The following is a 25,731-nucleotide window of genomic DNA, read 5'->3' on the forward strand; positions in this document are numbered from 1 at the left end:
TCAGTGAAACTATTAATTATTTCACTAATATACAACCTCTACAATATTTTTAAGGATAGTGCCATCAAGTTGCTTAAGGTGTAAATTAAAATTTTAATTTAAAAACACAGTCATCAATGTTCACCACATCTAGAGTAACAGGCAAGAACTATAGTAAGCAATTGATATCAAATGTTGTGATATGAATCAGATGCCATTTGAAGAAATGAGGATTTTATTTGCTTTGTTATTTAAACCCCATCCACTGAGGTTTAAAAGCTATTACCGGTAGTTATATACTGTATAACTTAATGTACAAATGTATTTTGAGGTTGTATTTGTCTATTGACAATTGTATCAATAAAGTCAATTTGTTAACAGCTCAAAATAAATTTTCAGTCACTAATAATTATTTCAAACTACATATGATCTATTATATTTTTATCTGACCTTTTATATATAATACAAAGCAACAAAATACTCTATTTTTCCCATCACAATCCTGTTAGATCATGCTGTATGAAGGGGTTATATTTTTAGGAAATACATACATTGTTCAGTTTAAAAGACATTAATTACTTTGCAAAGAATATAAGGTATTTCAATCTGAAAGTCTCATCGAGACACAAATTTATTCCTCAACAGCTTGTTTTAATCTTTTCATATAAAGAGTGCATTTAACTAACCAGCTTTCTTGACAAGAAATACAGGAAATAGTATAAGGGCAGACTAGATGGACGATGAGGTCTTTTTCTGCCGTCATGTTTCTATGACTTATTTGACAGGAAAACATATCTCAGTACTTACAGATGCTTTAATACATAATTTATTACATCTTACATAAGATGACTAAGTAGAATAGAAATAACTGGCTAAAATATTTTATATTGTTCAAAATTAAAAAAGAAATCTTTCTAATAATCCAGTCTGTAAGTGCTATTAAATTACATCTTAGCATTGTGCCCAAACTGTACGAAATCCTTCCTTTCTGCATAGCAAAATAATAAGCTACTTCTCTCTAAGAACACAGTTAAAAGGCATTTGCTGTTTCCATATGTTGGCAGTAAGAGGCAAAAATGTCTTATCCAATTTTGATTTGAAAAGGTAGTTCATTTTAAGAAAGTAAGTTCTAGTAAAATGTCAAAGCTGTCAAAACAATAAGGGAAAGCCATTCATACTTGAAAGTATTACTAAGCTAAAGTAGCAATGAGAAATCCATTTAAATCAAAACCTTCATTGCTGACTTTCAGTTCCTATGCAATATTTCACACAGGAAGTTAGCAAAGTAAAAGCCACAATTTCCTGTAAATTACAAACATACTCAAGAGAAGTTTACTGTTCCAACTTAATATTCCTAGAGTCATATTTAACTAAATACTTTGCTACAAGTACTGTATATATAATGTAAAGTTACCAAGAAGCATCTGACACACCTGAATTAATGGCTTCTCTCAAATGCAGTAAAGCATCCGCAAATTTTCTGACATCGGTCACCATCTGCAGGATATACACTGGATCCACAATCATGCTGTTATAGTTGTTAATGTTTGAGCTAATATTGCTCAGAAAACTACTTTTGATACTGCGCCCCATCCCAGAGGTTCCTGTACTAGAGATGGGGAAGGAGGTAGACAGTTCAGTTAATCCTAAACCATGCTTGTTGCTGTCACCATTCTGTCGCAACATCCCAGCTACTGCAGAGCTTTTGAAATTTCCACAGCTAACTTTCAGTGGTACTCTGCCAAGCAACAAAGATCTGAGAAAAGAAAAACAAAAACAAACTTGAGCCAGCTGTAAAAACAAAAATAAGAATAAAAATTATTTTGAACATTATTCAAAAGCTGCATTATTGGTAAACTTTTTCCAATATTGGAAAATACTTTTTCAGTTCAAGATGAATAGTGCCATTTTAAATTTTGACAGAATTGTTGGTATCCAATTTACATTTTAAACTTGTTTCAACATCTAAGTATAAATATTTCTAAAATTACAATTTTAAAAAGCGTACAGTGGTACCTCGTGATACGAACCCCTCGTCACACGAACAATCCGAGATACGAACCTGGGGTTCGGAAATTTTTTGCCTCTTCTTCCGAACTTTTTCCGTCTTACGAACCCGCCACCGCCGAGAAGCCCCGCCATCCGGCTGTTGCTTTTTGAAACAGCCGGGGGGCTTCTCGGTGTCCTCCCGAACCCAAACGCCAAACCCAAACTTTTGCCGAACTTCTGGGTTCGGCATTTGGGAGGCCGCCGAGAAGCCCTGCCACCCAGCTGTCGCCTTTTGGAACAGCTGGGGGTCTTCTCGGCGTTCTTCTGAACGCCGAACCCAGAAGTTCAGCAAAAGTTCGGGGTCGGCATTCGGGTTCAGGAGGACGCTGAGAAGCCCCGCCGCCTGGCTGTTAGCTTTTCAAAAGAGCCGCGGAGCTGTCGGGCCAGTCAGGAGGCTGGAAAGGAGGTGGGGAGTCCCAATAGGGAATTCCATGGGCGGAGCTTTGACGTCACAAAGACGTCCTTCCTGGCCGGTCAAAACATGGACTCCAGGAAGGACATCTTTGTGACATCAAAGCTCCGCCCATGGAATTCCCTATTGGCTTTTTGCCTTACGAACCTCCCCCCGGGAACCAATTAGGTTCGTAAGACGAGGTATTACTGTATCTCAAATAAATTCTCATTCCAATGGTAACTTTTTGCCTTACGAACCTCCCCCCGGGAACCAATTAGGTTCGTAAGACGAGGTATTACTGTATCTCAAATAAATTCTCATTCAAATGGTAACTTGAAGCACCTGCAAAAGCCCAACATTGTAGATTTCATGAAAGTAAAAATTCTAAATATTTAAACCATGATTTCTCTCATTTCCAATGCGATTCAATTCACTCCTATGAACACCTTCGAGCTTATAAATAGAATTTAAGACACATTATAATAATAGATATTTTTTGTTTTTACTATATAGCTAATTACAAACACTGTTCCCCGTAGGCTGCGCCTGTGAGCACGCACACGCCCCAAAATACCCCCCGCGCACCCTTTTCCACGGGCACGCACTCCCCATCCCCCTGCCAGCCCGCGCAGGCGGGGAGGCGCCGGCAGTAGAAGGAAAGGGAGCCGCGCCGTCCCTGCCTCCCCACGGTGCCTCCGGCCCCCTCGCACCCCTGGCCTCTTGGTGCTGCGCCCCGCCCACCAGATCCGCCCCCTCTCCTCCTCCTTCGCCTCCTGCCTTGGGACACAACTTCTCCCGCGGCGGTGGCTGCGGCTTCTTCTCCTTCTCATCCGTGCTCCCAGCCAGGGGGCTGCGAGAGAGGGTTTTCTCCGTGCGCTTCAGGAATGCCCGCCCCGCCCCTCTCGCAGCCCCCTCGCTGGGAGCACTTTCATCCCGGACTTTCAGCAAGGGGGCTGCAGTAGAGGCAGGGCAGGCGTTCCCGAAGCGCTTGGAGAAAGCGCTCTCGCAGCCCCTCGCTGACAGAGAGAGAGAGGGAGAGAGAAAGTAAGTGAGAAAGAGAGAGAGAAAGGGGGGAGAGATGGCAAGAGAGAGAACAAAAGAAAGCAAGAGAGATAGAAAGAAAGAGAGAGAGAAAGCAATAAAGAGAGAGAAAGAAAACAAGAAAGAGTGAGAGAGAGAGAGAGAACTACATACAGAGCGACATAGAAAGAGGGAGGGAGAAAGTGAGAAAGAGAGAAAGAGAGAAAGAGGGGGAGAGAGAAAGAGAGAGAAGTGACCCTTGATTTAAAGCATATGGTAAAAAGCACCCAAATAATAAGAGAGGAAAAAAGCCCCCAGCCGTTTGTGTGTGTGAACTCTTGAACCATTTCCAATAGCTCACCTGTTACTTGGAAATGGTACAAGAGTTCACACACACACACACCACACACACAAGGGGGGAGGAGACAGGGATTGAAAAAGAGGAGAAGATAGTAATAATAGTAATAGATTTTGATTTTGTTTTATTTTATCATTAATTTCTTTTAATAAAAAATAAGGGATTTTTTTCTTATTTATTTATTTATTTATTTATTTATTTATTTATTTATTTATTTATTTATTTATTTATTTATACTTCTATGCCGCCCAGTCCCAAAGGGACTGCCGCTCAGACACTATACTTTTCTGCCCACACCAGAAAAAAATTAGAGGGAACATTGATTACAAATCTTATTTTAAGACATTCAGTTTGTTTTGGTTTAAGTAAGCAACAAATTAAATATAAGTATAATGATTCAATATGCCAATCTCTCAATTTTATGAGGGATTTTTGAGATTTTTTTGAAACGGATGTCCATGTGCTGCTTCTATGTTGGTTGAGGCAGGCAGGATTCCCTTGAGTACCATTTGCTGGGGGTCAAGGGAAAGGGAGGGCTTTGCCTTCTTTTTCTGCTCAAGAAAGAGGTGGTGGGTCACTGTGTGTGACACAGAATGCTGGACTCTATGGGTTTTGGCCTGATTCAGCATGGCTCTTCCTATGTTCTTATTAAGGTGTTGTTTTAAATTACAATTCAGTTAAAATACTTAGGGGATATATAATAAAGAGAAAGGCTTAAATAGAAGTTTCAAATACTTTCCAACTAATATTTGAACATATAGATTTGCATTCCCTGAAAAAAGAAAAAAATTCTGAACCCTTTCCACTTCTTTAATCTTAGGCATACGCATGGTATCATTCCCTAATATATTAAAAAAATGCCATGTGTCAACATCATATCCTATGCACTTTATGGAAAGATGATGGAAATGAGCTCTCTTTAAACTATAGTACGCAAAAACTCTTAACTTCCTATATGTGTTTTCAAAGCCCAAATAATATTCTGCAGTCTTATTCTTCCACTTAACTATTTCCCTCTTTTAAAATTTAATGACTACTAGCAAGACAAGCAAAACTTGCTGAACACAGATAGCTCTTGTGGTTTTTGTATCCTAAATATGCAGGTCCTATTTAGAATCAGGCTCATTTTTAAAATATGTAAAAACGCTTCCTCTCATACTTGTTAATTGAAACTTGCTCTCCAACCCACCTTATAAAAGGCCACTTTTAAAGATCCACAAACACCCTTTAGAAATTCCTGAACAGCTCTTACCTCTATTACACACTATTAGATAACTTTTTTTCTAAGGACAGCAACTACCATAAACTACTTTTTTTAAAACAGTATAAATCCTTTCCTTAGCTGGTTAAAGCCCTAATCTGTATATTTTGGGAGGGAGGGGGGGAAATCCCTCTTACATTTCATCATCCAGAAACTACCGCCCCTAAGTGGGGGGAGCCTCCATTCCTTCCAAAGTCATAATAAGGTCTTATCAGTTTATAGGACCCATTTATCTCCCCACGTTCACTTAGAATTAAGCGTTTGCGGGGCCTCTGGGCCAAAAGCACAAGCTCACTTCCCAGTTCTCATAATCACAGTCACTTTTGAACAAGAAAAAAAAAGCAGAAGTAGAGGCGGATTTCAGAAGGCAACCCAAAAGTTTCTCAAAGTTAAGACGGAGGAAACCTCTGGCAGGGTTTACAAAGGAGGGGGAGTCGGACAGCGGGGGCCTTTTAATCCAACGAAGGACAACAGAGAGAGAGAGAGGGGCAAGGAAGAGTTATAGCTGTTGACAAATATATATACACACACGGAGGGAGCGAGGAGTAAAAAAAAAAAAAACCCTCTCCCGGTTTCAGCGAGGGAAAAAGGAGGCGCCTTGGCTGCTCACCCGCCCCTTCAAAGAAATAGCTAGCATTCCTCGCGGGGTGGACGGGCGCGCACACAAAAACACACACACACACGTTCGCCCTCTCCAAAATTCACTGTCTCCCCCCCTTTTTTAATTCCCTGGGCTCCCCCCCCCCCCCTTTCTCAGGCGCCCGCAGGCCGTGTAGGGCTTTCCTGCCCCGGCCCGTGCAAGTGCAGTCAGTCAGCTGCCAAACGGCACGTTTTCCTCACCTCTCAACTGAGATGGAAATTCTGGGTTTTAAACGAAGCCGAAAGGGGACAAACAGGGAGGGGGGGAGGGGGGGGGGGAGGGAGGGAGGGAGGGGAGGTGGTGGTGGGGAAGACGAGCAAGAAACTTTTTATCAGGTAAACTCAACAGGCGGCCAAGGGCGGAAAAAACAGGGAACTGGGAATACGCCCCTTTCCTTTAACGCGGAGTGGGGCGGTTTTAAAAAACAACAAGCCCCCGAACAAACAGCGAACGGGGGGGAAAAGGCTCTTCTTCCGAAAACCGGCTGCTGACCGACTTGAGACGCAAAGGACGCCCGACTCTGCGAGGCCACAAGAAGGAGGTTAGCCAACTGCTCCCACAGGCTCGCACTCTCGGTCTGCGCCGCCGTTGCGAAAAAAAGGACGGTTGACAGCGAGACGTTGGGCGAAATATTCTCTCTCCGCCCCCCGCCCGCCCCCCGCGCCACCGCCACGCGCCCACTCGGTTCCCACTTACCCGATAGAACGGCTGTGGAGAAGGAGGTTCTATAGCCGGCTCGGAAGGCATCGTCGCCTTCGGAACTGCGGGCGAGGCGAGCGGCGTCAGAAGCCGCCGCCTCCCCTTCGTCCATTGAAACTCAAACCTTTTCCTCAAAAAAAAAAAGCGCCCTCCCTTCACAAAAATGCCCTTCCCGGACTGGCCAACGCCGCCACTACCACCACCACCACCCACCCTCCTCAGTCTCTCTCTCCCTCACACACAATCTCTCTAGTCCCGCCCTACACGATGTCTCCCATTGGGTACTTTCCACCCCGCGGGGGGCATGGCTTTGTGCAAAAAAAAAATAAAAGCAGGTACGGCGGGGCGGAGACGTCAGAGGCTTTTTTGCTTTTCGGTCGGAGAGGATCGCTTGGCGGGTCTCGCGGCGGCGTTGTTGTTGTTTCCGTTCCTAGGTTTGCACAATTGTCAGGAGCCTCGTCGATCCGCGGGTCCGAAAAAAAGAGGCTGCCCGCGTTATAAGTAACGAAAACGCGTCGGGGTGGCGGGGAGAATCGTTCGTTCCTCCTCAGTAATGCAAACTGAGCGGAGAGAGCACGTTTGGGTGCTGCGGCTGATGCAAAAACCACCCTGTTCGGTTTTTGTGGTGCATGAACTTTCAGTATACTGCTAAAAAAATAAATAAAGGGAACCCTGAAATAACTCATCCTAGATATGAATGTATGAAATATTCTCATTGAATACTTTGTTCTGTGCAAAGTTGAATGTGCACAACAGCACGTGGAATTGATTGTCAATCAGTGTTGCTTCCTAAGTGGACAGTTTGATTTCACAGAAGTTTGATTTACTTGGAGTTATATTGTGTTGTTTAAGTGTTCCCTTTATTTTCTGAGCAGTGTGTGTGTGTGTAGATTGTTGTGAGAATTATTGGCTTTGTGCTGCATACTCAAAACAGCATGAAGCCAGTAACTTCAGCCTGATGATGGCGAATGTGATTTCCTCGAAATGTTGCAAAGACATTCAAAACGCGAACTCACAACAATCTACATACATATGTCTACGAAAATCTACGAAAACAAATGTATATATATAAACTTTTGCTCATGATCTTCAAGCTTCATCTCTTCCCTCCTCCTTCCCCACGTTTGGAAATTAAAATATTGTGGTACCGCCATTTATTTGTTTGGAGAATGTCCAAAGCATCTTCCCTGCAGACCAGCTAACTCTTTCAATCTCCCCACGACTCCCCAAAATCCAGAAATATTCATGATCAACTTCTGCAGAAGAGCCCGGCCTATCTTTCTAAAACTGCAACCCTGCGTTTTATAGTGCTTGGCTGATTTCTTTGTGGCAGATCAGAAATGTCATAAATTAATCAGGCATTTCAAGTTCCACGCGTTCATCCTTCATCACCCCTAACTGGAGAACAAATGTCCCTTAATAACATTTTGCCTTCCATGGCCACATGACATTGGCTTTGACTAATCCCCTGCCGGGTATCAGAAGCAGCTTAAAGTCATCCTGAGTCGGGGTTTTTCTTCTTTTCTTTCCCTGTCACAATGTCCGGCTTGGGTGCAATCGGACATGCTTCACTGACCATGTAGTTGCTGACTTGGTCAGAGATTGGGGTCTGCTCCAGTTCCCATTTATCATTTTCAACTTTTCTGAACATGCTGCTTCTCCTTAATTGGTCCATAGCTGTTTTGCACCAAAGATGGGATATCCATCTGGGTTTCCATAAAGGAACCTGCCTTTGCAAAATCTGATCAGCTCTTTTCAAATCAACTGTCAGACTGTTTTTCAAGGAGTCCTTGTAAACACAAATACAATGCTCTTTTGAAAGAATGCTACTTTTGATTTTTATGCACAGGCTTAGCACTAAGATTTATCTAGTTAATCTACTTAAAAATCAGGATTAGGACTCTCTTCAAAGAGTACAAGTGTTGTGCTGTACAGAAGGTTGATTTAAACCAGGAAGGAGAGCTTGCTTCTTCCAGCAATTCGAATGCCATATGGCAGGCTAATTCTGCCGACTGCCAGCAGCTCGATGCTCATCGGCTCAAGGTTGACTCATCCTTCCATCCTACCAAGGTCGATAAAATGAGGACCCAGATTATTGGAGGCAATATGCTGACTCTGTAAACTGCCTAGAGAGGGTTGCAAAGCATTGTGAAGCGGTATATAAGTCTAAATGCTATTGCTTTCACTACTGTCAAACATCATAAGCAGTGATGGCGAACCTATGGCACGGGTGCCACAGGTAGCATGCGGAGCCATATCTGCTGGCACACGAGCTGTTGCCCTAGTTCATCTCCAACATGCATGTGTGTGCTGGCCAGCTGATTTTTGGCTCACACAGAGGCTCTGGGAGGGCATTTTTGGCTTCCAGGGAGCTTCTGGAGGGATGGGGGGCTTGTTTTTACCCCCCTGTGGCTCCAGGGAAGCCTTTGGAGACTGGGGAGGTCAAAACACGAGCCTACTGGGCCCATCAGAAGTTGGGAAACTGGCCATTTCCGGCTTCCAGAGGGCCTCTGGGGGGGTGAGGGAAGCAGTTTTCACCCTCCCCAGGCATTGAATTATGGGTTTGGGCACTCAGGCTTGTGCAATACTGTGTGCCGACGCTCTTTCAGCATTCAAGGAAAAAAAGGTTCGCCATCACTGTCATGGAGGCATCTACAACATCTGAAACTTTTATTAAAATAAAATTCTGCTTCAGCATGTACCCTACCTTCAAAAGATTACTAAATTTGTGCTCAGACGTAGCTGTGCTGATAGGTCAAAGTAAAGAACAGGGCTGTGGGAGCAGGTTTTAACGAGGAGGGTTGGAGTTCACAGATCTCAAGGGGGGTATGTTGTTTTACAAGATGGGCACAGCTACTGAGGAGATTTATTAAATCCCCCAAGAAGAATGGGCTTGAAGTCTGGGGCCAATTTAGCATTAGCTTAAGGTGGAAAAGGTCATTTCGAAAAGTGCTGACGGATAAAGGCATATCATTTGTAGGACAGAATTAAATGCAGTCAAAATGGTATGCTCTTGAAATCATGCTATCCAACTGGAAAAAGGACCTGAAATTGGGTGCTTCCAGACAGGTTGCAAATGTCCTCAACTGTTTCATTTTTCTCGAGATAGAGAAAGCTCATGCAGATCAGGAATGTTGAGCAACATACACTGCTCAAAAAAATAAAAGGAACACTTAAACAACACAATATAACTCAAAGTAAATCAAACTTCTGTGAAATCAAACTGTCCACTTAGGAAGCAACACTGATTGACAATCAATTTCACATGCTGTTATGCACATTCAACTTCGTACAGAACAAAGTGTTCAATGATAATATTTCATACATTCAGATCTAGGATGTGTTATTTGAGTGTTCCCTTTATTTTATTTTTTTGAGCAGTATATTTCAACTCCTTCACCATCAGCCATGCTGGCTAGGATTTTTTTGGGTTTAGCTTTGCAACATCTGGAGGACCAGAGGGTCTCCACCTTTATACTCTTATTCCACCACTGCCTCTACAGCATAGCTACCAAAATAACAAAGGCTATTTAAATACAGTAAAATGCAAAATTTAATTATTTGTTAGGTTAGGTGACCCTCACAATAAAAATATTCCAAGAAATTATTCGAAAGTCAGCATTTTATTTTGTCATGAAAATTAAATCACCAGTATTTAGGTAGGCTTCATAGTAAAAGAAACACAAGGGTAATGTCCATCAAGTAAGACTATTTTCTAATGCAAATATATAAACATACTTCCATTTTAAAAAATCTCTATGCTATGTGAGGATTACATTTCGAATGTTTATATTCCTGTTGCCTCTCCTTTTGCCACATTCTGCAAAAGTATTATCATATTTTGATTACATGTTGGAGGCTACAACCTGAGGATATATTCCTCTTGAACCTGGAGTTAGCCAATGGTGATATAAATTTACCAGCCATTGCGGTAGGTAACATCTAATTATAGTGCATGAAAGTTTGCCCAGCCATCTGAGGAGGTCTTCTTTGGATTTGCCCTCCCCAAAGATGAACAATGACCAGATTTTCTGCTAAATTGAAGCTTTCAACAATAATTGTTTTTTTTTAAAAAGTTACTGGTCTCATGAATCTGCTGCTTGTCAAGAATAATGCTTTATGTGGAGCACAGCAAGAAATATGAAAGGAATCTTCTCTCCGCTTTTGCACAACAATTTGGTTTCACTCCCCAGAAGAATTTCTGATTTATTAGCAAAGAAGAGATGGGGAAAACTACCCTTTACTCCTGTAAACATTCCCGTTATTGTTGAGTTCTTTTGCAGCAGACTTTTCATAATTCATTTTCTTTCCATGAAATTTGCTGTGCAATCGAATATATTCTGCAAGCACATCTGATTAAATACATCTGATTTCTATTGTTTGTTCATTTCCTTTACTTTTTAATGTATTTATATACCAAACGCTATACAACTTATTCCAAAAAGAAAAATCATTATATTTCAGATAAGAGAAATAGTAAACTCCTCGGTAGATGACTATCCCATTGTTGCAAAATGTAAATACAGTATAGCTAAAACATGCAGAAATTCTTGATAGTATCTAATTTGGAAAGTCGCAAACTAGCGGTCAACAGTATAGTTGACAAATTTGTTGTTTATGTTTAGGTGAAATGTTTTGTCAGTGTTTGCTCATTTTACTATTATGTTATTTCTTTTTTTTCTTACAATATGTTGCTGTTTTCTCTTTGTTGTTTTTAATGTATATAATCAATAAAAATTATTTAATTAAAAAAATACATCTGATTTCTGCTTTACTATATTTTATCAATTGTTAATTGGAGCTAGGTACAGATGTGAATAACTAATTGTTATTCATATCAATCCCAAGCTATATTTAAAAGAATACATACATACATACATACATACATACATACATACATACATACATACATACATACACGGTATATATTGTTCTGAGTTCGGGTTTTGCCCCGTGTAATATTTTGCATGTCTATGCGATGTTTCAGTGAAAGACATGCAAAATATTACACAAGGCAAAACCCGAACTCAGAACAATCTACATACATATACCCATGAAAATCTACGAAAACACACACACACATATATATATATGATAGTCTTGGTATATTCGGGTTTCTTCCTGTGTAGGATTTAGAGATTTCTGGTGACGTTTCGACGAGGTCCCACTCGTCACCTTCAGGCTGGTGCTTCTGTCCTTGTTCTAGGGCGAACACACCCTAGAACAAGGACAGAAGCACCAGTATGAAGATGACGAGTGGGACCTCGTCAAAACGTCGCCAGAAATCTCTAAATCCTACACGGGAAGAAACCCGAATATACCAAGACCGTCATACCTGTACCCGTGAAAATCTACAAAAACATATACATATATATATACACATACATACATACATACATACATACATACATACATACATACATACATACACCTCAACCAAGATTCTTCAGATTGGGGATCTCAACTCCCAAAGTTCCTAATCAGTAAAACCATAGTTAAGGAAGGCAGCTATAATTCATCTGTAGACCTTGCTGGGTTTCAAGATGCCAGGAAAACCCTTGCACATTACAATAACTTAAATGCCCAAGTCTGGACAGGGGGCAAATACATTCAGAATATCAGCATGAATTGAATAAAAGGGTCCTGTGGTGAAAGGTCAAAGGCTGGAACAGGCTGACCACCTAAGCAGTGAATAGTGGAACTGTTTAACAATAATAAAAGGAGTGTTTGTATTTGGGAGGTTATTACATCACCATTGATGGCTCTGCTGGTCATGCTTCAGTGGAGGTTGGGTAGGTAAAGATTGCTCCATAGAAGGTCTTGCTTGAAACAAGCGTGTCTGAAAATCTAGCCTTGGCTTTCTCTAAGAACTAAGAACAATTTAGAAAAAACAAAAACAGGAAAAGCTAGCTATCAGGTCTTTCCTATAGCCAAAGAAAAACAAACACTGATATATTAAAGCATGCCTTTATTATCCATGCCAGTGAATTAGCATACAGGTAGTCTTTGACTTATCAAGTTGCCAAGTGTTTGAATTTTGTTCATGTGACTATGGAGATGCTGCAGTGGTCATAGGTGTGAAAAATGATCAGAAGTCCCTTTTTTCCAGTCCCGTTGTAACTTCAAATGGTTATTAAATGAACAGTTGTAAGTCTAGGACTATCTGTACATTTATTTAATCCAATTTATATGTCCCTTCCCCATCAATCCAAGAAATTCCGAGGAAAATAAAAGCAAGGGATTCCATTAAATGAAAAAAAAAGCCACATATGACTGCATGGAAGCTGAGTAAAACTACTAATTACAAGCACCCATAAAAGAGCCCCATACTAATATCTCGCCCCAAATGCCCAGTATTATACATTTTGTTTCTAATTCAGTTACAAGACAAACGTAAATATGCACTGGAGACAAATTCCTTGTGTGTCCAATCACACCTGGTCAATAAAGAATTATATTTCTATTCTATTCTATTCTATTCTATTCTATTCTATTCTATTCTATTCTATTGGTTATGACCTATAAAGCCCTTCATTGCATCGGGCCAGAATATCTCCGGGATCGGCTTCTGCCGCACGAATCCCCTCGACCGGTTAGGTCCCACAGAGTTGGCCTTCTCCAGGTCTCGTCGACTAAACAATGTCGTCTGGCGGGACCCAGGGGAAGAGCCTTCTCTGTGGTGGCTCCGACCCTCTGGAACCAGCTCCCCCCAGAGATTAGGATTGCCCCCACCCTCCTTGCCTTTCGGAAACTCCTTAAAACCCACCTCTGCCATCAGGCATGGGGGAATTGAAACATCTCCCCCTTGCCCATGTAGTTTTTGTGTATGATTCGATTGTGTGCTTGTTTTTTATATATTGGGGCTCTTTTGGATTTTTTAACTTAAAACTGTAATTTAGATTGCGAAATATTAGATTTGTTACTATGTTTTGTTTACCATTGTTGTGAGCTGCCACGAGTCTACGGAGAGGGGCGGCATATAAATCCAATGAATCTAATCTAATCTAATCTATCCCATCCCATCCCATCCTCCTTGAAGCTAAACCTAACCCGTGGCTTAGCCACGGTGGCTAAGAACCCATTTTGGCTAGTTTTGGCTGGCTCCATATATCAAACTAAGCCTTAACCACACATACAGTTTCATGGCTTAGCAATACTGTTGACCAAGCATATTGTGGCTGATTAAATTAACTTTGACTATGTTCACTATGTCAGCAACTTTCTGATTTAATGTTCTCCTTCTGAGCAAAGGATGTCCAGAAGATAGGTTTACTGGTTTTCTGAGAAGGTTTTCTGATTTCTAATGTGGTATCAAGATCATTCATCAAACTCTTCAATGAATTTCAAAAATGAAGAAAGCTCAAGACTTATCTAGAGCCAGGGTCTCCAACCTTGGCAACTTTACATGATGGACCATATTCAATTTGAAATTATGGATAAAAGGATAAATTCGGATAATGAAACTGAGTTGGGACAACTGATGGGACGGTGGGACAAGGTAAGACAATATATGACGAGCAGAATCCGAGACCAAGCTACAAGAAATAAATTGGAATCACTCTATAATATGTAAACAGATATATTGCTCTTGGGTTAAGTGAACTATACAAGAAACACCCCCAATTTGGTGGTGGGGAATGTGTGTGTGTCGGGATGATGGGCACAAATCACTATGCACTGTTTTATGTTGTGTGATATAAAAATTGTTAAAAATTAATTTAAAAAATTATTTAAAAAAAACAAAAACCTTGGCAACTTTAAGACTTGTGTACTTCAACTCCCAGACTTTGGATTCTGGGAGTTGAAGTCCACAAGTCTTAAAGTTGCCAAGGTTGGAGAGCCCTCATCTAGAGATAAATTTCTGTGTGGAAGGACTATGACTTTAGTGCTGATACTTCATGTGGAATGTACTCGGGAATGCCAGAGTATCATTTTGCCTTCATTTCAAACCTGTACAGATAGTTCTTGTTTACTGATGACTCATTCAGTGACCATCCAGTTACGACTGTTGAAAAACAACAACAACTGTAAAACAAACTGTAAAATTTAGGGGTAGTGATTTCTGACAGTCTCAAAATGGGTGAGCAGTGTGGTCGGGCAGTAGGAAATGCAAATAGGATGCTAGGCTGCATAGCTAGAGGTATAACAAGCAGGAAGAGGGAGATTGTGATCCCCTTATATAGAGCGCTGGTGAGACCACATTTGGAGTATTGTGTTCAGTTCTGGGGACCTCACCTACAAAAAGATATTGACAAAATTGAACGGGTCCAAAGACGGGCTACAAGAATGGTGGAAGGTCTTAAGCATAAAACGTATCAGGAAAGACTTAATGAACTCCATCTGTATAGTCTGGAGGACAGAAGGAAAAGGGGGGAAATGATCGAAACATTTAAATATGTTAAAGGGTTAAATAAGGTTCAGGAGGGAAGTGTTTATAATAGGAAAGTGAACACAAGAACAAGGGGACACAATCTGAAGTTAGTTGGGGGAAAGATCAAAAGCAACGTGAGAAAATATTATTTCACTGAAAGAATAGCAGATCCTTGGAACAAACTTCCAGCAGACGTGGTTGGTAAATCCACAGTAACTGAATTTAAACATGCCTGGGATAAACATATATCCATTGTAAGATGAAATACAGGAAATAGTATAAGGGCAGATTAGATGGACCATGAGGTCTTTTTCTGCCATCAGTCTTCTATGTTTCTATGTTTCTATGACTATTACAACCTTTTCAAGGGCTCTCAGTCAGTGCCCGTTCTCTTATCAGCCTCAGAAAGAGGCAACGGAGATGTTTCTATGCCATCACCCACACACAGAATAGAGAGATTTTGAAAGGAAGAATTGACAAGGGAGTATAGATAGTCCTTGATTTACAACAGTTCACTTACTGATCGTTCAAAGTTACAACATCACTGGAAAAAGAGACTTATGACCATTTTTCATACTTGACAATTGTTGCGGCATCTCTGTGGTCACATGATCAAAATTTAGGTACTTGCCTACTGACTCACATTTATAACGGTGGCAGTGTCTCTGGGTCCTGTGATCCCCTTTTGCCACCTTTTGATAAGCAAAGTCAATGGGGAAGCCTGATTCATTTAACAACCTTGTTACTAACTTGAAAACTGCAGTGATTCACTTAGCAACCTGTTGTGGTTAGCTCTGGCCCAGCTCCTGCCCCAAGGACTGTGGATGTGGGGGAGACATCCACATGCTGCAGGCCTGTTCCCCCACCCCCCGGTGTAATCTGCTGATGAAGGCTCCTCTGACCAAGAAGACATGAGTGACAGTGAGGAGGAGAGTGGGGCAGACAGCTCAGAAGGAGATCAATTATCTAGCTCCTCCTTGGATTCGGAACAAGAGTTAATGATACAGCCACTCATGCGGAGAGCGATGCATAGGCAACAACAACTGAGAGATTATTATCAAAGAAAATAAGGCCACCTGTGGTTGGGTGGGGCTGTGGTCATTAGTGAGGCTGCTATAAATAGCAGCCTGTGGGTTTGACCATTGTGGAGGATTATCTGATCGTTGTGTTTTGTGACTGCTTTACTGACTTTGACCTTTTGTGTGCTGATTTTTCCACGCTTTGAAACTAAACCAGAGCAAAGTGTGTTTCACTTTGTGAAAGAGGAAGGACTGTGAATTACCTCACAGCTGCAAGCTAAGTATCTCAGAACTGATAAGGGACTTGTACAAATTACCAGTTTGTTTGGAGACCAGTGCTCTTTACTATACCAAAAGAAGGCTTGGTTTAAGTGAATTTTCATTATAAAGAACATTGTTTTGAATTTTCAAACGTGTGTGTGTCTGAAATTTGTACCTGTGAATTTTTGGGAGGAGTCTACCAGAGAGCCCGACAGAACACAACCATGGCAAGAAAGGTCATAAAATGGGGCAAAATTCACATAACAAATGTCTCGCTGCACAACAGAAATGTTAGGGTCAATTGTTGTCAAAAGTCAAGGACTACCTACACTAGTGATGGTGAACCTATGGCATGGATGCCACAGGTGACACATGGAGCCATATCTGCTGGCACACGAGCCGTTGCCCTAGCTCAGTTCCAACATGCAGGTGTGTGCTGGCCAGCTGATTTTTGGCTCGCAAAGAGTCTCTGGGAGGACATTTTTTACTTCCAGAGAGCCTCCAGAAGGATGGGGGAGGGCATTTTCACCCTCTCTTGGCTCCAGGGAAGCCTTTGGAGCCTAGGGAGGGCGAAACACAAGTATATTGGGGGTACCTTTGAAAAGTGTTCGGAAACTTCAGATTGTGCAGAATGCAGCTGCGAGAGCAATCATGGGCTTCCCAAAGTATGCTCATGTTACACCAACACTCCGCAGTCTGCATTGGTTGCCGATCAATTTCCAGTCACAATTCAAAGTGTTGGTCTTGACCTATAAAGCCCTTCATGGCATCGGACCAGAATATCTCCGGGACCGCCTTCTGCCGCACGAATCCCAGCGACCGATTAGGTCTCACAGAGTTGGCCTTCTCCGGGTCCCGTCGACCAAACAATGTCGTTTGGCGGCTCCCAGGGGAAGAGCCTTCTCTGTGGTGGCCCCGACCCTCTGGAACCAGCTCCCCCCTGAGATTAGAACAGCCCCCACCCTCCTTGCCTTTCGCAAACTCCTTAAGACCCACCTCTGTCGTCAGGCATGGGGGAACTGAAATTTCTTCCCCAGGCCTATACTGTTTATGTATGGTGTGTTGTGTGCATGTTTTTAAATTATGAGTTTTTAGCTTTCTAATTATTGAATTTGTATTTTACACTGTTTTTCTGTTGCTGTTGTGAGCTGCCCCAAGTCTGCGGAGAGGAACGGCACACAAATTAATTAATTAATTGATTGATTGATTGATTGATTGATTGACTGACTGATTAAATAAATAAATAATAAATAAATAAATAAATAAATAAATAAATAAATAAATAAATAAATAAATATTGGGCCCACCAGAAGTTGGGAAACAGGCCATTTCCGACCTCCAGAGGGCGTCTGTGGGGCAGGAGAAGCTGTTTCCACCCTCCCCAGGCATTGAATTATGGGTGTGGGCACTCGTGCAGGTGCAATAACCCTCACTCATGCTCTTTCGGCACCTGAGGGGAAAAAAGCTTCGCTATCATTGACCTACACTGTAAGCTCTTTGTGTAGCACAACTGCAGCTACCAGCCCCAGGCAGTTGGTGCTATTTCCTTGCTTTCCATGTATACAAGATAGTGAGCAGGCACTGGAGAATTCCCTCCTAAAAAGTATGTATGGCTTTTACTAGGGTTTTGTAATTATTTTTAAATTGTTCTTTTATATATTGTTTTTATTTGTTGTAAGGCGACCAGAGTCCTTGAGGACTTGTGTGGGATATAAATTAGATTAATAAATGAATAAATAAACAGGGAATGGTTAGGAGGCAAACAAATGGCAAAAGTGTAAAACTAAGTAGTCTTGTCTCCTTCTAACCAGAAAGCATAAACAATTGTGTGATTTCCTAGTTATCAACTGCTTTATCTGCTGTTCCAGATAGGGTCATTAAGCCAGGATTACTGATGCACATCAGGAAGCCACAATATGGACAGAACATGGTTAAGGAGTCTATTGTATTAAATTTCTTTTAACTGGACAGTTTTGTTCCCAACAGATATCAGGGGAATTACAACGATCACATATGGGTATTTTAACTATGTTTATACCGTCTCTTCCTGCCTCCCTCTTAGCTCACTGTGATAAGCAAGGAATTCTCCTGTTAAATATACAGTACAATGGTTGCCCAGAAAGTAATGCACCACTTTTTTTTTCTCAGCCTACAGTAATGGTTTTGAATGTGAACATTTAGATATACATTATTTGAATTGTCAGGAGAGTGTGTGTACATTTTGCATTTCTTCAGACAGATAGCATAGCTGCAGGAGGGTTTTGAAATGGCATCTGTAAGTTATATATGTTGCAAGGAGCGTGTCGTCATTGAATTCCTCACTGCAAAAAAGAAACTGTTGGGAACATTCACAAATGTTTGTATACAGTTTATGGAGCGTGAGGCAAAGAGGTGATTCGCACAGTGCAGAAATGGCTTTGGGACCAGAACAAGGAGTGGTACCGACAGGGCATACATGCCCTTGTGTCTCGCTGGAGGAAGGCCATAGAACGGAACGGAGATTACGTGAAAAAATAGGAAGTGTAGAAGAAACATAATTCTTTCCTGTGTGCAAGTTTCATTGCATTCAATAAATAATTGTTGAAGAAAAAAAATGTGGTGCATTACTTTCTGGGCGACCCTCGTACATGCTGATCCTGTCTTCTAAGAAGGATTTTTTTTTCAAAAACCTTGAATTATTGGCCAATATTAATTTAAGTACGTCCTTTATTTCCATTGTATTGATTATGTTTTAGGTGAGTACTATCTCTACCTGAAAAGAAAAATATCTGAAATACTGAACCATACTTTGGAATAGGTCCTACCAGTGGCAGGTTGCTGCTGGCTTGGACCGATTCACCCGAACTGGTGGCAGAAATTTGACCCCGCTCGCTGAACCTGCAGTGATGGTCAGCTGGCCATGCCCCCAAACCAGTTCTCTGGTTGCCGCCCCTCGAAAGCGGCTGGCAAAGAATCCTCTTTGCATGCATAAAGGCTTCTGTGCATGCACAGAGAATCATTTCCCTGATGTGACTTACTTCCAACATGATGCGAGCTGGTAGGGAAGGTAACTGGAACCCACCACTGGATCCTAGCCATATTCCAATAGCATAATAGCTGCTTAATAACGATCCCTTGTTCCGGCTCTGTGAACCCAACCCTGGGCACTGGTGATGAGTGTAATTCTGGCCCTGGGCTCAAGCTGCTGCTACTCAATGCAGGTCGGTGGTAAATAAAGCTCTCCTCATCCGAGACTTGATCCTGGATGAGGAGGCCGACCTGGCATGTGTAACCCTAGTAAAAGCCATACATATTTTTAGGAGGGAATTCTCTAATGCCTGCTCACTATCTTGTATACATGGAAAGCAATGAAATAGCACCAACTGCCTGGGGCTGGTAGTGTTAGCCGCCCCGAGTCTACAGAGAAGGGCGGCATACAAATCTAATAAATGAATGAATGAATAAATAAATAAATAATTTCAGTAGTAAGACAGATGTGGATAATTTGTGTGGTACATGATTGGGGGAGCAGGAAGACCCATTTCGAATGAACAACTGGGCTCTATTTCAAGAGAAACACAGGGCTAAATAGTTCCCTGCCTCCCCCCCCCCCCTTGGTGTGGGGAAAATGAATACTCTCAATAGGTGAAGCTTAATATGGTATCCTTGTTCATGACATTCTTCATCAGTTCTTCAGTCACTTCACATCACCTTTTTGGGCAGGTCTGAATTAGGCTGCCAGAAAAACTAGTTCCCTAGCTATATTTATGGGACGAGGCACCTAGGACAATTATGCATGGCAGATAAGTTGCTTGTCTCCAACATTGCTCCTGGTTATCCTGAAGCTAATTGCACTCCAATTGTATTGGTTGGTAACACAGCCAAGTTCATCTTTTGTTCAGTTATGGCCATTGAGGGGCCTGATTTATTGCTGCCCCTACTCTTGAATAGTACAAGTCTTGTTTCAATCTGCAAAGATGATCTGGAAAGTAAGGTTTACGTAACCAGGGGTAGGTTACTGCCTGGACGGGGGGACGGGACACAGTGGAGTAGTGAAATTGGAGCTCCACCCCAGAGCACCCAATTTGCACTGAAAGATGTTGAGCCGGGGTGGCGTAGCAGGTAGAGTGCTGTACTGCAGGCTACTGAAGCTGACTTGTAGATCTGAAGGTCAGCGGTTCAAATCTCATCACCAGCTCAAGGTTGACTCAGCCTTCCATCCTTCCAAGGTGGGTAAAAGGAGGACCCGGATTGTAGGGAGCAATAGCCTAGCTCTGTTTAAAAAAGTGCTATTGCTAACATGTTGTAAGCCTCCCTGAGTCTAAGGAGAAGGGTGGCATAAAAATCAATCAATCAATCAATCAATCAATCAATCAATCAATCAAACAAACAAACAAACAAACAAACAAACAAAAATAAAATAAAATAATAAAAAATAATAAAAAATAATAAAAAATAATAAAAAATAATAAAAAATAATAAAAAATAAAATAAAATAAAATAAAATAAAATAAAATAAAATAAAATAAAATAAAATAAAATAAAATAAAATAAAATAAAATAAAATAAAATAAAATAAAATAAAATAAAATAAAATAAAATAAAATAAAATAAAATAAAATAAAATAAAAGCAGGCCATCCTGCATAAGCCATGCCCACGGTGGGGTAATAACAATTTTGGTGGCCCTTCACTGCATGTAGCTCTCATGGGGGAATGTTTACTGGGGAGGTTGATATTACTGTCATGTAGCAGAATAACAGCAGAAGAGAATGAGCAGTGCCAGTGGTCAGTAGATCATTGACTGGTGTTGTGAAGGTTAGAAATGAGCATCCTCATTCTTTTTCCCTCCAAGTGCAAAGCACGCACTGTAATACACTACCTAAATGCTAAGGGCATGAACGCTGCTCTAATGGACTTGTCCAGGATTGGTATGTGATGGGTGCCCAAGATTTTTCTCACGGATTGCTGAGTTTTGAAATTTTTGGCTAAAGGAGAATGGGTATGGCACTACTGCATTGATTGACGTTTGTTCTCTGGAGCATGGTGATAAGCCCAAGTTTCGTCTCCTGTCACTATACACTTGAGAAAAGACTCACCTTCAATCTCGAAATGGTCAAGAAATTCTCGGGTGGCACTGACTCTGTCGATTTTGTGCGCTTCAAGTAAGCATCTTGGGCACCCATCGCAGCAGCGTTCATGCCCTTAGCATTCAGGTAGCGTATTACAGCGCACACTTTGCACTTGGAGGGAAACAGAAGGAGGATGTGCTAACCTTCACCACCACACCAGTCGCTGATCTACTGACCACTGGCACCGTTGTTTTCTTTCACTAACTTCTCATTACACAATAGTAATACCAACTTCAGATCGTGCAGAATGCAGCTGCGAGAGCTATCATGGGCTTTCCCAAAAATACCCATGTAACACCAACACTCTGCAGTCTGCATTGGTTGCTGATCAGTTTCCGGGCACAATTCAAAGTGGTGGTCATCACCTATAAAGCCCTTCCTAGCACCGGACCAGGGTATCTACGAGACTGCTTTCTGCCGCATGAATCCCAGCGACCGGTTAGGTCCCACAGATTTGGCCTTCTCCGGGCCCCATCAATTAAACAATGTCATTTGGTGGTAACCAGGGGAAAAGCCTTCTTTGTGGCGGCCCCAGCCCTCTGGAACCAACTCCCCCCGGAGATTAAAATTGCCCCCACCCTCCTTGCCTTTTGTAAGCTCCTTAAAACCCACCTCTGCCATCAGGCATGGGGGAACTGAGATATTCTTTCCCCCTAGGCCTTTACAATTTATGCATGTTATGTTTGTTTGTAGGGATGTTTGGTTTTACAATAAGGGTTTTTTAGTTGTTTTAGTATTGGATTTATATGATGTTTTTTATTACTGTTGTTAGCCGCCCTGAATCTACGGAGAGGGGCGGCATACAAATCCAATAAATAAATGAATGAATGAATGAATGAATGAACGAACGAACAAACAAACAAACAAACAAACAAACAAACAAACAAACAAACTTCCCCCGTGAACTTTCCCTGCAAGAGCTGCGTGCCTTGTAACCTTACTTTCCGGATAACCCTTGCACAATGATTACAGCCGAGGGGATTGATTGATTGATTGATTCATTCATTCATTTGATTTTTTAATACCACCCTTCTCCCTAGATTCAGGGCGGCTTACAACATGTTAGAAATAGCACTTTTTAACATAGCCAGCATATTGCCCCCACAATCCGGATCCTCATTTTACCCACCTCGGAAGGATGGAAGGCTGAGTCAACCTTGAGCCGGTGATGAGATTTGAACTGCTGTCCTACAGATCTACAGTCAGCTTCAGTGACCTGCAGTACTGCACTCTACCCACTGCGCCACCTCTGCTCATTCCAATGTGTGTCCAAACTTTATGGCAATGAAGAGCTGATGAGTCAGGTTTATAGAGGCAAATACCTAAGTAAGATTTTGTAGCTTCATTCTAATATGCCTATGTTGCCACTTAATTTTGAAAGTCAAATTATTGAAAAAATTTACAGATACGCCAAGATGGATGAAATGACTAGAGATATTAAGGGTATAGCCAACAAATCTGAACATCTATGGGAAAAATGGTACAGTTGGACTCAAAATAGACTGATCCAGAGCAATACAAAGTGAAATGCCCAAAAATAGCAATTATATGTAAGGTTCTCTTTATGAAAAACAGTTTAAATAAGAATATATGAGTTATATATTTTTACCATGACCTTTGCTTATTTTCTCTTTCTCTCATTGTTTTTTTCCCCTTTCTTTATTACTTATAGAGTAACTTGAATGATATCAATTGGAATGTAAGTTATATAAATTACAAAGTTGAACTGGGTAATGATCTGTATACGATTATCGGAAAGTTTTTCTTTTTTATTGTACAGGATCACATTCCCAAAAAATATTTAGCCATGTGCTGTTTCAAGGAGACCCCAGCTTTTCATTCAGAATAGGACTTTTTTCCCCCCATAATGTACCACGCTAATTATCAACATCTGCCTTACTACTGAAATAATTGAAATAATTGATTGTTTAAACAGGTAACGGAGCAAACAGTAAGCATGAAAAAAAACCGCATCATCTGGCCAACCTTATGACATGCTTATCATAGGCATTTGAGTGAGGATAAACAAGCAAGGGTGAATCATGGCTGGAGCTGAGGGTTTGGAGGGGGTAATCAAAACATGCCAACAGCCCTTAACTGGATTTTAGAAATACTGTATTCCGTCTCAATTTGATTTATCAGTATGGACAAATCTGGCTAGATATAGAAGCTTATTGAAGTACTGTACTTAAGATAGTAGTCCTGTAAGTAAAAAATTAAAAAAAGGAAACAGGAATGATATTAGAAGCTGTGCTTGGTATTTAAAAAATGTTAAGGAGGAGATAATAGGAATTTTGCTAAATTATTACAAAAATGCCAGCAAATCTCCATTTCCCATACTTTGCAAGAGTCCATGGGGTTTTTTTTTACTCTATGTTCCTTCTGTGTATGTTATCAGTCAACGATGCATCATTATCACTCTGGGTTTGTTTCCACAACCAGTATTGCGAGACTGAACAATGGGAAATACATTACACAATTATATTATAGCAGAGGACAAAGAAGAAGAAAAAAGATGTGATGAGGGAGTAGCATCACAAATTCAGCCTGTTCTGGAAACTAAATACCAAACCCTTTGTAATCCCAAGTATTTTTGGCTATTCTTTGGCTATTCTTTTTTTCAAAGTTAGCTCGCTTGTAGTGTATAGCCCACTATTCTGGTGGCAGATTTACGGCTCAATTATACACTTGCTAAGCCTGCTGTATTTATCTTTCAGGAAATACTTCTAGCTGCTTCATCACATTTCCTAAATCAAAAATATTGCCATTGGTATACACTTTAAATACCTTTTCATATTTTTTTCTAAAAGGATCTCATGATTGCCATCAATTATGAAATCTACTTGATTCAAGAAAGCTGTCTTCCCCTACAGTAGCAGGTTTCATACATTTCATTAAATCACAATGTGGTTTGCTTAGTTATTGGCTTAGTGCAGTGATGGTGAGCCTATGGCACATGTGCCACAAGTGGCACCTGGAGCCAGGAGTGGGCTACTGCCTGGATGAGGGGGTGGGAATGCAGTGGGATAGCAAAAATGGAGGTCCACCCCAGACACCCAATTTGCATTGAAAGATGTTGAAAGAAAATGCAGGGCATCCTGTATAAGCCACACCCACAGTGTGGTAATAAAAATGTTGGTAGCCCTTCACTGCCTGGAGCCATATCTGAGGGCACATTAGGCATTGCCCTATGTCAGCTCCAGTGCACATGCTCTGGCCAGCTGATTTTTGGCCTTTTCGGCCGTTGTCACTCTCCCTAGGCTTCAGGAAAGCCTCCTGAACCCTGGAGATGGCGAAAAACAGCCCAACAGCAAAACCAGAAGTTCATTTTGGGCCATTTTTCACCATCCCCAGTCTTCAGGATGTTTTACTGAACCAGGGAACATCAAAAAATGGCTCAATGGAGGGGGGCAGTGCAGGTGTTTGTGTGCATGCAGGAGGCAGCACAGGGGTTGTGGGGTTGTGCGCATACGCAGGGGATGTGGGAACACGTGTGCACACTATCACGTGTGCACCTGAGCAAAAAAATGTTCGCCATCACTGGCTTAGTATATTCTGTGCACCCAGGCATCACAGCTTGGGTACCATATCTTTTAATTTAGTGCAGCACGTGAACACAATGAAACAGGTCATTTTTCACTGCTATGTATGAATCTTGACACTGAACCATTAACTCATGTGATTTGCTGCAACAAAATGAAATATTAGTCATTACATCTAAGAGTTTTATACGTGTTAATTTTAAAAAAAATGCTGCCATAAAAATTATTCCTGATACAGTCAGATGTATTTTTAATGTGGAACTCTCACAAATCATAAACTCTAACTCCTTGGTATGTGCAGATTTTTATTCTTTTTACATCCTACAGAGCTGATAAGGAATTCCAGTCTGAACTATAAACTAATCTCTGTTTGTAGAAAACGTTAAATATACTTCTGGGCAGTGAGTGTTAAGCAGCAGTTTTCCTCACTTGGCAGTGCAAGAGAAATTGCGATAAAAAGAAAATAGAAAAGGCCCTTGCACAAAACTATAGACTTCAGTTTTCCCACTCCAGATACCCTCCCTATTTTTCCTACAACCGGTGCACTCCAGGTTTATGGGAAGTACAAAATCCTTGAGTTCTGGGAATCAAAAATTCAAGAGTTGTAAACCTAATCCTACGTAGCTTCTGCTCTGGCAATCTCACACTGCTTACAAGAGCTTACAAAACTTTTGCCAGACCCATCCTTGAATACAGCTCGTCTGTTTGGAACCCATATCGCATCTCAGACATTAACACCCTTGAAAATGTTCAAAGATACTTCACAAGAAGAGCCCTTCATTCCTCCACTCAAAACAGAATACCCTACGAGACTAGACTTTCAATCCTGGGCCTAGAAAGCCTAGAACTAAGACGCCTTAAACATGATCTAAGTATTGCCCACAAGATCATATGCTGCAACGTCCTGCCTGTTGGCGACTACTTCAGCTTCAACCACAACAACACAAGAGCATACAATAGATTTAAACTTAATATTAACCGCTCCAAACTTGACTGTAAAAAATATGACTTCAGTAACCGAGTTGTCG

At 41.3% G+C, this 25,731-nt stretch overlaps 1 protein-coding gene across 1 annotated transcript in view; it reads right to left on the bottom strand.

Moving 5' to 3' along the window:
- ARHGAP29 (Rho GTPase activating protein 29) overlaps positions 1 to 6,666 on the bottom strand; it is a 105,015-nt gene extending 98,349 nt beyond the window's left edge. Inside the window, exons 1-2 of the mRNA XM_070746514.1 lie at positions 6,398 to 6,666; positions 1,413 to 1,735 (exon numbers count right to left, since the gene is read on the bottom strand). Coding sequence (XP_070602615.1) covers positions 1,413 to 1,665 — 253 coding nt within the window. The 5' untranslated portion in view covers positions 1,666 to 1,735; positions 6,398 to 6,666. The remainder of the gene's footprint in view (positions 1 to 1,412; positions 1,736 to 6,397) is intronic.
- Positions 6,667 to 25,731: the final 19,065 nt, after the last annotated feature.

This window comes from Erythrolamprus reginae, chromosome 3 (genome assembly GCF_031021105.1).
Source record: "Erythrolamprus reginae isolate rEryReg1 chromosome 3, rEryReg1.hap1, whole genome shotgun sequence".
Taxonomy (NCBI): domain Eukaryota; kingdom Metazoa; phylum Chordata; class Lepidosauria; order Squamata; family Dipsadidae; genus Erythrolamprus; species Erythrolamprus reginae.